Source organism: Peromyscus leucopus, chromosome 20, assembly GCF_004664715.2.
Source record: "Peromyscus leucopus breed LL Stock chromosome 20, UCI_PerLeu_2.1, whole genome shotgun sequence".
NCBI lineage: Eukaryota > Metazoa > Chordata > Mammalia > Rodentia > Cricetidae > Peromyscus > Peromyscus leucopus.
The window spans coordinates 332,355-344,609 of record NC_051080.1 but is presented as its reverse complement, the minus strand read 5'-3'; the positions used below and the strand labels follow the sequence as shown (position 1 = coordinate 344,609).

Sequence of the window (12,255 nt, the reverse complement as noted above, 5' to 3'; positions counted from 1 at the left end):
GGGAAAGTTCTAGCTCCAGGTCACTTCTCTAGGCTTTGTTACTTGCAGCCAGGGCTCACAACCATGAGATTCTTGCCTCTGCCTAGTCCTCCAAGTGAGACATTTTGCTGCTTGCCCCTTTCCTGCAGGTTTCATTGACTTCATTGTGGAGCCCACCTTCTCTGTGCTGACTGATGTGGCAGAGAAGAGTGTCCAGCCCTTGGCAGATGATGATTCCAAATCTAAAAGTCAGCCTAGGTGACTGTGGCTGGGGTAACCATATGTCCTAGTTCATTGGTTGCACAAAGAGGATTCTTTCAGGAGAAAAGATACAGCCTAGGTGGGAAGGAGGGTAGGAGGGAGGTGGGATGCTTCAAGTTTGAAAGCCCCTCTGCTTGTCACAGAAGGATGAGACTAGAGGGGTGTGGCTCGTACCTAGGCTCCCTATATTACTTTTCCCTTAAGGGTCTAAGCTGTCTTTCAGATAATCTTGTTTCTGTTTTCCTTCTACCAGGAGACTAAGTGTGGAGAGGGAGGGGTGCAATTATGGGAAGATAGACAAGGATTTGGGGGTATTTAGAAGAGGGAAAAGAAGAGGACTACAGCCGCAACCTTTTCCTGATCTTTCATCTCTTCCATGCTGAGGGCTAAGAATTGGATTCTGAAGAGGGCTGGGTCTCACATCTGGAACTGGGGGTTTGTATGGGGTCTTGTTTCTAGCTTCCAGTGGCGCCAGCCTTCTTTAGATGTAGACGTAGGAGACCCCAACCCTGATGTGGTCAGTTTCCGCTCCACCTGGACCAAGTACATTCAGGAGAACAAACAGAAGTGGAAGGAACGGGCAGCAAGTGGTGGGTGTTGTTGTTGTTGTTGTTGTTGTTGGTGGTGGTGGTGGTGGTGTGTGTGTGTGTGTGTGTGTGTGTGTGTGTGTGTGTGTGTGTGTATGAACATCCTAGGGCTGGATGGCAGTGCTACAGCAGTCTACTTTTTGTTAAGTCCCAGGCAACTCTGACTCCTAGAGTTGGAAATGGAGCCAGTCAGACTGAAATAGGCGGCCCCATGAAAGGCTGGCTGGTTGGTTTGGGCTGTTCTAGAATGAAAGCTGGAGAGGTGATAGGGACATCCACAGTATTCTAAGCCCTGGGGCCCTGTGCACATCACGGCTGGACTCTTTGCACGCTGTGGCTATCTCCAAATGGTGCCCCTGGAGATCTGGGTTACTCAGTAGTTCTGGCTGCACTGTGAGCAAGGGCTGTGAGTTTTTCATGTGAGATGGATGGGTGGAGGCAGCTCATCTTGGAGGCAGGTGGTAGATGAAAGTCAGTCCTTATTTTCTTCACATACACCTTGGTTCTGGAGAAACTACTTCTTGGCCTAATCTCAGCTTCCTTGGAACCCTCTGTAGGCATCACCAACCAGATGTCCATTGATGAACTATCCCCCTGTGAGGAAGAGGCCCCGCCCTCCCCTGCAGAAGATGAGCACAACCAGAATGGGAATCTGGATTAGAGAACTGGGGGCTGGCCAGGTGAGCTAGGGGGCAGGAGGGCAGCCAAGCCAGTCTGGCTTCAGGTGGCCCATCTCTGGGCTCTCTGCTCAGTAGGATGTTCTTTCTTTTTCCAGGCAACAATGCAGAGAATTGGAGGCATAAGACTGAGCCAGGGCATGGGTGGGAAGCAAGGGGCTCCTGGACCTTCTTTGGTCCCATAGTTCTTCCTTGAAGAAAGAAAGGAAAGAACAGCACAGACAGGGTGACACATGTGCTAGGCTCTGTGAAATTAGGGAACAGGCACCAGTCTAGGCACAAAGCTCAGTGAGGGCAAGTGAATAAATGTGACATTTCAGCCCAGCTTATAGCCATACATCTGAAGGGCATTAGTATTCAGCTATTCTGGGGACCAAGGGAGGACTGGGTGGGATTTGCAGAAGGAAGATCAGGTTAGAGATGAAGTTCAAGAACAGAACACTGAAGTGTCTCCTCCTTTCCACAGGTCCTCATTGAGTCCAAAGTCTTCGATGTCATTACCACTATCCATCAGGACTGGTTCCCCCATCTGCTCCAGGGGAGTGTGTTGGTCGTGGGAGAGATAGCCCAACTGAAAGCCAAATGCTGGAGCTGGTGGGGTGGGGGGAAGTTCCCCTCCCCATCCAATACCCAATGGGACACAAGCCTGGGGAACCACATGCCCCCCGTGGTCACTGTGCCCACCCCTTGCCTCTGGACTCCCTTCCTGGCCAGGTGGCTACTTGGGAGGGGTGAGCTTCCTGCAGGTTTCCTATGGCCTGGAGGGGAGGGTCAGAGATGCCAGCCCCGTTGGCCCTCCCCATCCTTCTTGCCTCCAAGTTTCTAAGCAATACATTTTGGGGGCTCCCTCAGCCCCCACCCCAGATCTTAGCTGGCAGGTCTGGGTTTCCCTTACTGTTTCCCAAGGAAGGGCCATAATAGGATAGGAGGCTGGCAGTTTTCAAAGCCCTGCATGGGAAGGGCAGGTGTCCCTTCAAGTACTTTCCTAGGATGAGGTGGGGGACATCCTCTTGACCCTGGACTTGCGCTGCTTTGGCCCCACTCCCATGCAAACTCCCTCCCTCTGATGCCCAGACAGTGGCTGGGAGAGGAGAGGAGCCATTGGGATTCTGTCTGCAGGAAGACTTTCCTGGAGTCCCCAAGAACGTGGGGCTGGTCTGGGCTTGAGAAGCTTGTCACCGGCCCTACCTGGGTCTCTGGCCCTTTGCCTCCTTTCTGTCCCTGGGGACTAGGAGGCTCTCATCCGACCAATGTCTGTAAATGCTTTGAGGTCTTCCTTCAGGATGTATCTTATGAGCAAAGGAAGGAAAATACAGCTGGCCCCGGTGTAAGTGGGGTGAGGTATTACCCAGTAATCCATGTTGTACAGAGTGGGTCCTTCCTGCCTCCCTTCTCCCAACACTGGCCCACCATGAGATTCCCCTCTCTGGGCTTCTGGTGGGTGAAAGGCAGATGGGGAGGGGTTCAGGGCTGCTGTATCCTGAAGCACACAGAGCAAGTGCAGCCAGGCAGAGCCTCTTCCTGTCCTCAGGCTCCTTGCCCCACCTCACCCAAGAAAAGGCCAAGTCCAGGTGACTGCCTCCTCCTTTCTTGTAAATACCAGCCATGCATTTGTACAGTGGGCCCTGTTCTCGTGAAGTCCATCTCCATGGTCATTAGACCTGCCACTCTGAACCGCATGTGACTCCCCCATGCTTTTGGTCTCCCAGGCCCCTGATATAGCCAGAGATCAATAAAGGGAGACCAGCTGGATGTGTGTGGTGTTCACAAGGTACAAGTTCTCTCATGTGTCTTTATAGTTGTTTTCTTCTGAGGTAGATGTAATTCTGGCATGGTATTCTCCCTGAGTGTTGGAGGGAGACCGAGGTGAAGCCTATCTGGTACCCAGGCTATGCTTTTTTCGGCTGTACGGCACTGCTGCAGCAAACAGCAGGAAAGAATCTTGCCTTTTCCCTTACTCTCTTTAATTCTTTGGGAGAATCAGAATCAGCATCATGAGACGCCTCGCTGGGACCAGAGGCCATTTCTCCATCTGTGCATGGTGTTAGTCTTACCCTGACCTTAGTGTGTAGGACAAGGGGTGAGGTGGCTCTTTGGGTTTCTAGCCACTGGGTTCTCAGGAAATCTGTCCTATCAGGCTGGAATAAGAAATAGTGGCCACAGAATTGGAGGCCAGACAATTCCAAATACTTCTTTCTCAGGGGTCTAGAGACAATGTGTACTTCCCACTTATGTCCAGCAGACGGTGCCATAGCACAGTCCTAGCTATCTGTTTTAGAGCAGCAGTCTCCCAGAGTGCAACCCTGCTATGTGGGCAGAGCTTTCCTCAGTAAGATAGGAAAGCCTTGAGGTGACCTCTGACTTCCAGACTCCCATTTCTCTTTATGAAAGTAAAGGCAAGGCTTCTGTCAGTTTCCCTAATTCCTTTCCTAGTTGGTCCTGAGAGTGGGGGCTGTGGAGTGCCGACAAGAGCTGAGGGAGGAAGGGATCCCCAGGCTGGAAAGAAGGAAAGCACCAAGGACCTAACACCAAATTTATCGCTTTTAAAAACAAGAGATTAAGAAACATCCAGTGTCCTTGAGTTTCCACACTGCAGTGGTGATCCCAGGATGTCAACTCCTTTCAGACCTGTTGTGGGGAAGGAAAGGGAAGGTGATTGAAGGGCTGTATGCTCATCCTTCCCTCTGGTCACCCCAACTATCCACCTTCTGAGGCAGCTTTTGCTGTGGATCTCAGTCTGAGCCCTCTCTCTTCTAGGCAGGTGTTGGGAAGTATCTCTGCTCTTAGTCCATGATACTTTGGCTCCAACTGCCCTTTACTAAAAAAATAAAATCAAACCCATGGCCTACTTGCATCACCTGTTCCAGAAGGTATACCCAACAAACTCTTGATTTAATCCTTCCTGCAGCTACTTAATCCCTCTCTCTTTGTCAGAGGAGATATGTGGCCACTTACCACAGAGGCTAACTTTTCAGTGACTAAATAAAGCTGCTCCTTTGTCTACTCCTCTGGTTCTAAATACAAGGCCCTACAACCTGGTCTCCTGCAAGCCCAAATCCCAGCCCATGGGGCTTACCAAGCTGGCTCCCTGGGAATCCAGTGGTGACATGTGGGCTGAAGTGTCCTCTGTGCTGGGCTGCACACCACATTGCTCCTGAATCTTGGGGGTGGATTCTGCAGGTTCTAGGGAGGGAAAGTGGGTGGTGGAGGGAGAGCCGTCCCTTATAAAGGGCTGCAGCTGTTGAGAAGGAGCCCCAAGACCCACTGGGAACAGATTGGCCCTGCAACCTAGGGTTTCTCTGATCACAGTTACTATGATAGCTTCACTATCTTTTTTCTCCTGTCACCAGAGACTGAAAAATAAAACAAAACAAAATCCCAAACACTCTAAAAAGTTAAAAAAAAAAATTAGAGTATAAACTCAAATGAGGCTAAGTCTGACATGAACTGCTTTGAGGCTATATTGTTACTTATCCCACTCTGTGTGACCATTCACTGGGCTGTAGAAAAGGCATGTGTTTGATTACAGGATGCTCTGCTGGGTATGTTATGTAACACACAGTATGTGCACTGTATCACTTTCACACAGTTGGAAATGATATGAATTCTGGAATACATTTAGGATTGTGGCTGTGGATTATCACCATCAGCATTACATTCTCTGTATTGAAGGATTTGTTTGTATCAGGTGTTGAGCCAGACTCATTGGAAGACTCTAAGGCAACCCCAGTGAAATAGACGCCAGCTCTGTTGGTAAACTGGCCAGTGGTGCAAGTAGTCCTGGCTCCACTGCAGGGCCAAATACTGTTTCCAATGTGGTGGGTTTTTTCCTCATTTCTCAGCCACAACAAGATCTTTGGAGTCCAAGGTGGTAGCTTACAGTAAGACAAAGTGATTCAAACACGTGATATGTGCAATACATCCATGCCCCTGACTGGGCTTTAGGCTACTACTCCATCTCTCCCAGGCTGAGACTCCTCCCCTTCCCCCAGTGGGTAAAGCTGTTTTCTTGCAAGGCTGGGAAACTGCATTCTGGGGCCCTTCCAGGCTTGTACATACTTTGTGCTATCCCAGGGGTAACCAGCCTTGACGATGAGCCTGTGTCTGAGATCCCAGGTGGGCAGGACTCCTGGTTCCCTGTGCTCTCAGTGGCTCCCTCAGGTTCCTCTCCTTGCTTCTGTTGCCCTAGGTGATGTTCAACCATCGTCTGGAGCTCTAGGGGCATAGAGAAAGGAGGAAACATTGGATACGACTGCCTAAAATCTCCCTTTCGGGGTTCTCCCAAATTCAGTAGCCCCACCAATTGGTCTGTGCACATTGCTGGGTGCTTGAATTTCCGATGCACTGAGATCTAAACATTGAGGAACATTAGCTGGGCAATAAGGAGAGAGAAAGAGCCTTCAAGTACACAGACACTCCTAATTTACTAGGTTCTATGGTCTCCCTAGGGGCAGGAGAAAAGCCTCAATTTGGACTCAAGGAATATAGTACTTTCCATGTGCTATGCTGATGACGTCACATGTGCTATTTATCTGCCATAGTGAGGAGGTGGTATTCAGGCTTGGGCTATGAATTAGTTTCACCAAGGCCACAAGAGACTCCTTCACATAGCAACAGCTCCACTCAAATAAAGGCAACCCCAGTGACCTCCCAAGGATTCCCTGCAAAGGGTTACTAGATTTACTCCCCAGCTTCAGGCAGAAGGGAAATTGGAAAGGAGATGCCAAACCTTTCATGGTGGGTGTGGTCCTTGTCATCTTCTTCCGTTGCCGTGGAGACATTGACAAAGTGGACTGTGAAGGACACAGAGCCTAGATGGGTGCCAGCCCTTCCCACCCTTCTCCTCTGCCTTGGCATGCTTTTGGATTAGAAATCAGGGCAGGTGGGTTTCAGGAGAAAGAGAAGATTCCTATTTTTTAGCTGTTTCCACGAGGCTGAACATGGAGACTGTGTGTGTGTGAGAGGAGGTGGAGCGTGTGTAGAGGTACTCCCACACCTTTTGGGGCAGGGAGCATGGAAGAGGGCATCAAAGGCCTTACTGGTAGGGAACACAGTTTTTGCTTTGGGTTCTGGGGAGCTTATGCAGGGCCTGTATATGCTAAGTGGGTGCTCTCTCTCAATTAGCCACATCCTAGAACTGGAGGACCAGGGTTTGGCTTCTCAGTGCTGGGTTGAGTGGGAGGGACCAGCTCACCTTGAGAAGTGGGTTGGGGATCCGGTCTTCATCTATCTCTGGGGAAAATAGGAAACAACAACAACAACAGCAGCAACAAACAACAACAACAACAACAAAAACAGTGATAAGAGCAGGAAACCCAGGTAGTTCCCAAAGACCTGAGTTCTTAAGGAGAAGGGACTCTGCAGTCACCTCTGCTCTGAGCTGTCCCAGGAGCCTGCTCTCTCTGGATCCCCCTGCACTGTTGCTTGGCTTTGTCAAGACTTAGGCCCTGTGGCCAGGCTAAGCCTGCATCCTAGCCTCAGGCTTTGAGGTCTGTGAAGGCAGATTTGGGGTCCTGCTTTTTTCCCTTCTCTGCAGCATCCAGGTCTCTTTCTCCTCCCAGTTATTCTTTCACCCCCAAAGCCAGAACTGAGCTTTCACAGGAGCAGGGCTGCCTGAGAGAGAATAGCAAACTTGTTCTGATTAGGCCCACAGATGTGCATCATTTATGGAAGTTGGGGGCATCCCAGATTTCAGACTAGCCTGGTCACTTCTTTTTCACATCTACCAAGCTCCTCTGACATTCTCCAGACCTTGGTGGGGACTCTGGTGACCAGAATCCCATCTGCTCCCTGAGCTGTTTCTAACCTTACCCCCTGGAGACCTGATGCTAGATGATGGAGGCGGTCTCTCCCCCTCACAGCTGTCACTGCATTTGGGAGTGGGGATAGTGACATCGCAGTTGCTGGAGAAACCTAGAAGGCTGTCGCCACAGCAACCTGCACTTAGTTGACCATCCCAGTTCCTGGAGGGCTTAGGAACCAGGTGGTTCCCTCCCCTCTTAGCACAGCTCCATCTTTCTAAAAACAAAATAAATCCTGCTGAGGCAGCATGGGGTGAATGTTTACTTCTCAAGTCTGCCCTTCCTTTCTAGCACCCATCCCCTCTTGCAGGGACTCCCTTCTTCCAGGCATGTGTCCTTTGGGTTACCTGGGGATGACTGGTCACTGGTCAGCACAAGTGTGGCAGGGGTGGGGCGGCGCCTCCGAATCTGGGTTAGGGGAGGAGGAGTAAAAGGTCAGGTTAACCAGGAACACCACTCAGGCCAACTCTGTACATCCCTCAGAAAGTGTCAGGTTAACCTGAGAGTACTGTTGGCTCATCCAGGGATGAGCTGTTCTTAGGAACTCAAGAGGCCACCTGGGCCATCTACGCGTTTCCTTCCCTGCACTGCCTCCCCACCCCACCCTTGTCCTGTTCAGCTTTCCTTTCAGAAGCTTTGTCAACTCTGTGCATCATCAATTGTTGTTGTCCTTTGATCCATCCTGGATCAATGGTCAGAGATAACATGAGAGGTCAGAGGACTTTCCCTCAGCCTCCAGTCCACCCCAAGCAGATATTAACCTTTTGTGTGCTCATACCTGTCTGCAGAAGGCCTCTCTCAGCTCACCCATCATGAAGGAAGAAGGGCTTGAGGACACCTCTTCCCTGGCCACTACAGCTCCTCAACACTTCCCTTAGCCTTGGACACACTGGCTTTTTGATTGGTCAGGGAACAGGGGAAGTGGTCCCAATGGTGAGCAGGACATGAGGAGGGGTAGAACCCTGGCCAGCCACAGGGGAAATTAGAATATAGAGCTGATTGGCGGCTAGGGTTCCAACAGAACTCCAGCCACCCTCCTGCTGTTGGTTTTTCTTCTTGTCCTTCTGTCTGTTGATTATTGCTGAATTCCTCAGACTCTTGGGATGTGCAGTTTTTTCCCTTTCTGGGGAAGGTTTGGAAGAGGGTGGCACCACAGGGGCAGAGCTCCTGCAGCTCTCAGGGCAGCCATGGGGAGGCAGGAAGGAGTCCAGTGAGGACCCAAATGATCAGGGTTAGATCTGTTCATAGTTATCACTTGGCATCACCACCACTGGCAGTGGTGGGTGGAAGTGACAAGATGCCTAGAAAGTGGGAATAGTAGGAGGGACTGTGTGAGCCAGAGAGGGGGCTCTTCCCAAAGAAAGAACAGCATGTATGGAACGGGCTGTGAGTGACCTCTTGCTTCAGGGGAAATCGGTGGCATCTGTTTTTAGTGACATTTCAAGGTCCCAGTAGAGCCAGACGTGTGTGTGTGTGTGTGTGTGTGTGTGTGTGTGTGTGTGTGGTGTGCATGTTTAAATAGTAAATGTGAATTGTCTCTGACTGTTCCTGGTACAAGATGCTTCATGTATGTGGGAGTAGGACCACCCCTTTGCTAGGATCTGACTCCTTACTTGCCTTCTGACTGAGTAGGGGTGGGGTGGGAAGGTTTGGGGTTTGGGGTGGTTGCTGGAGAGGAGTGCAAGTGACCCAGACTGGTGGATTTGGGATTAGTTGTTTGACATAGCACCTGTATTGGGAGCCCAAACGGTCAGCAGGGCTCTGTGAGGTTGGGCAGGTCCCTTAACAGACTTTTTGCCCTAAATAGAGAGATTTGAAGCACCCTGAGTCCTTGAGAATTGTGATATGGTCAGGAGGGAGGAAAGCCAGACTCCCTGGGTCCTAGGTACCCAACAGAGAGGTCTCTTTTCTGTTTCTGCCCCCACCTCTCCTAGCTCTCAAGGACATATGAAGGTTGTGGTGGAGGTTAGCAGCCTCCACCCTAATTCTGCTGTGCACTTAGCTTCCCACTCTGTCCCCACCTCCATCCACCCCGTGGAGGCTGGGGTAGGAGCGCCTGCTGTGCTTGGGGCTCTTGCCTACATACAGGGTAGCACAGCAGGAAGGATGGGGGCAAACTTTTAGGCCCAGGAGACAGATTTCTGAAGACTAGAAAAGAGTAGGCAGAGTCCCAGCTCTTTGCCCACTCTGGCTCCTTAGCACTGTCATACGCCCCCACGTGCTCCTTTGCCCCCAGCTCTGTGAATCAGCTAGCCTGCCCTCCTTCCTCCCACCTCAACACCAAACAGAAGCAGTGTCAGGTCCTGTCTGCTAGTGGGAGGCAGCTCTCAGAACTTCTAACTCCTACAGTCCCACTCCTGGGCCTCCTTTCCTGGGTCAGAAGTCATTTTAGCTAATCTCCTGTCTCCTTGAGCCCACAGAAACCACTCCTCCACTCAGGTGTATGAGGTCTCAATACACCCTCTCCAGCCAGACCTTACAGCTCTGGAGATGCCCAAGGCCAGGATACCTGGCCTTCCCTTGCCCTGAGAAGTAAAGTTTCAAAGAGCACATGTGTTGGCCCTTTTCATCCACACCCAAGTCTATCAATCAGCCTGAGCATTGTGGAAACCTCTCTCTCTCTTGCCCATCCCTAGAGGTGTCAGAGTCTCTCAGGTGGGGAGCTTGGCAGTGAGTAGCTAGAAGCAGGAGCCCCAGCCTGGTGAGAGCTGGGTGCTCTTGTGGATGAGTTGGTCTCCACATGGCCAGCGAGTGCGAAAAGAGACAGGCTGCAGGTAGTAGTCCTTCCATACGCTCACTGACGCTGAGGCACACTGCTCACTCACACACTGCCGCCTCTGCCAGGCTGCTCTGAGCTAAAAATAGGCCAGGCCAGGAGGCTGGGCCAGGGCCCTGCACTCCCACCCGGTGAGCCAAGCTCTTTTAGTGGCTTGCTCCTGGCTAAGCTTGGACCCCGGCCCTAGGCGCTCTAGTCGGCAGCACTGAGTCCCGCATCCCACCCCCACCCCCTACTCCAAAGGGCAGGAGTTAGACCCAGGACCCACGTGCTCCGACTTGCAGAAGGGAACAAATATCAGCTTGCAGACCCCCGCCCTCACCCCAAAGCTCCTCCACCGCTGTCTTCATCCCCTTGGGTGCTACACTCAGGGCCCAGGTGCGAACGAGTCGGAGGGGCGGAGCTGTCTCTTCTTCCCACTTGCCGCCCCCTTTCCGGCGGTACCCTTTAGGTCAGTGCCGACACCCAGCCGGTAGACTCCGGGGGTTGACTGAGAGTGAGGGGACGCAAGGTCGCCAGAGGAGGAGGGGTCGTGTCCACAAGGCAGGGCAGGGAGTGAATGACGCTCTCGGAGACTCCCAGCACAAGGACCCGCACTGATGGGGAGACCTGGCTCCGCCGTTGGGGGAGGGGATGGAGGACCCTCCCCTCATAAATTGGGCGAGTGCGTCCCAGAAGGGGTGCGGTGCCGGCCTGAGGGGCGAGGCAAGGATTCAGGTTCCACGGCCGGGTCCCTTGACCATCGCCGAATCTCGCTGCCCCGCCCTTCCCATACCTGCTCGGCCGCCTCGGGGTCCAGGTGCGGCTCCAGCAGCGGGACCGTGAACTGGATCTTTCGTGGGCTGTTATCTGGCTCCATGGCTTGTGCCCCGGCGGCGGCGGGACTCGGGCTGGGGCGGGCGCGCTCCTTCTCCGCTGCGCTCCGGCCCCGGCCCCAGCCCGGCGTTCGGCTCGCAGCTCCAGGCTCGGCGCGCCCCACTCGGCCCGAGGACTGTGCTGCTGCGGATTGGCTCTGCACCGCCCCTCCCGGCCCCCTCTTTCCCTAGTCCTGAGCCTTAACCCCGTCGTGGCTGCACTGGCGGCCGCGCGGGTCGCCGCCCCTCCGGCTGGAGAGCCAGACCTGGGCGGGTCGCTGTTCTAGTCCATCGGTTGGCGGGCATCCAGGTATCCTAGAATTCTGGGCAGAGGGTGGATGTGAAAAGGGGCTATCAAGAACTTCTTCAAGCTGGAGCAGGTTTCAGGGTCTGGGAAAGTGGAAGAGCACAGCCTGAGAGGAAGATTGTATTTATGATGTAAATGAGATTTCACAAAGAGAAAAGATGGGAAGGGAATTTAGGTTTGCAGCACCCAAGGGGATGAAGACAGTGGTGGAGGAGCTTTGGGGTATGAGAAGACTTTCCCTTGAGGAAAATACTAGAGTGGAAGTGAAAACTTGGAGGGCAGTTATGGACTTTGGATCCTGTCCAGTCCAGGGAACACTCCGAACAGGGAGAGGAGGGGAAGGCCTAGGAGGGTCTCAGGAGCGTGACTGAAATGAGGGTGGACTAAGGGCTTGGGGAAAGAGGGCCATTTAGGATAAAGAAGGAACCATGGGGGTGAAAGCCAATCCTGCTTGTGAAATAGATTTCATTTTCTGCTTGCTACATTGTGGGCCTGCAAAGTAGGTGAAAGGCCTTCAAAGGGAGGACTGAGATGTGGTAGAGGGATGGAGAGGGATGCTTCTCTGGTGGAAAGGCCTGTTTGCAGATGACTGGTATCCACTTTCATTGTTGGCAGAAAAATGAAAATGCTTAACTTACTGGGTTGGTATGGGACCAACATACCACTCAATACTAACCAGTGAGGGTGACAGGATATTCATAGGAGCTGGAGTGCCCTGTACTAGGGTGGGGGGGACAGTGGACAGAGAGAGGTGGGTGCTGGACACTGGGGAGTGGGCCCTGGTGGATTTAGGAGGCACTGAGACAGAGAAGAAAGCCTGCAGTGCTGGAGGAGGTGCATGGCAGGGACAGGAGATCAGCTTCTTTCTAATCTTAAACTGAACCGAGGGGAGGGTCCAAGCAGGTTTTGGCCTGGCTCCAGGAGAATGGGCCCTTGACCACCCCCCTACTCTAGGGAGTAACTTTAACACTCAATCTGGGATCCTCTGGTAGGCTTTCCATGGCCCCTTCCCC

At 52.5% G+C, this 12,255-nt stretch overlaps 2 protein-coding genes across 4 annotated transcripts in view; one reads left to right on the top strand and one right to left on the bottom strand.

Annotated features, from left to right (window-relative positions):
* Positions 1 to 3,278, top strand: part of Pde1b (phosphodiesterase 1B) — a 28,976-nt gene extending 25,698 nt beyond the window's left edge. For both annotated transcript variants that reach the window (XM_028874396.2, XM_028874397.2), the window contains 4 exons: positions 129 to 237; positions 700 to 830; positions 1,385 to 1,507; positions 1,971 to 3,278. In XM_028874396.2, the coding sequence (XP_028730229.1) occupies positions 129 to 237; positions 700 to 830; positions 1,385 to 1,488 (344 nt within the window). In that variant the 3' untranslated portion in view covers positions 1,489 to 1,507; positions 1,971 to 3,278. The remainder of the gene's footprint in view (positions 1 to 128; positions 238 to 699; positions 831 to 1,384; positions 1,508 to 1,970) is intronic.
* A 745-nt stretch (positions 3,279 to 4,023) lies between these two features.
* Ppp1r1a (protein phosphatase 1 regulatory inhibitor subunit 1A) lies at positions 4,024 to 11,049 on the bottom strand. 2 transcript variants are annotated; one of them, XM_028874398.2, is made up of 7 exons: positions 10,857 to 11,049; positions 7,653 to 7,713; positions 6,699 to 6,736; positions 6,234 to 6,297; positions 5,564 to 5,719; positions 4,581 to 4,687; positions 4,024 to 4,132 (listed from the first exon to the last, which is right to left on the bottom strand). In XM_028874398.2, the coding sequence occupies exons 1-7, from the start codon at positions 10,938 to 10,940 to the stop codon at positions 4,127 to 4,129; spliced, it is 516 nt and encodes a 171-aa protein (XP_028730231.1). In that variant the 5' UTR covers positions 10,941 to 11,049; the 3' UTR covers positions 4,024 to 4,126. The 2 variants fall into 2 exon arrangements, with proteins under 2 accessions (XP_028730231.1, XP_037053203.1); XM_037197308.1 differs by having other exon boundaries at positions 6,699 to 6,730; positions 10,857 to 11,041.
* Positions 11,050 to 12,255: the final 1,206 nt, after the last annotated feature.

Excerpts from the sequence above, each read along its gene's own strand:
- Ppp1r1a (XM_028874398.2), bottom strand. The coding sequence starts at position 10,940 with ATGGAGCCAGATAACAGCCCACGAAAGATCCAGTTCACGGTCCCGCTG. Across the intron at positions 6,737-7,652 it reads CAGTGACCAGTCATCCCCAG|AGATAGATGAAGACCGGATC; the intron begins GTAACCCAAAGG and ends TATTTTCCCCAG. Across the intron at positions 4,688-5,563 it reads TACCCCTGGGATAGCACAAA|AACCTGCAGAATCCACCCCC; the intron begins GTATGTACAAGC and ends TTCCCTCCCTAG.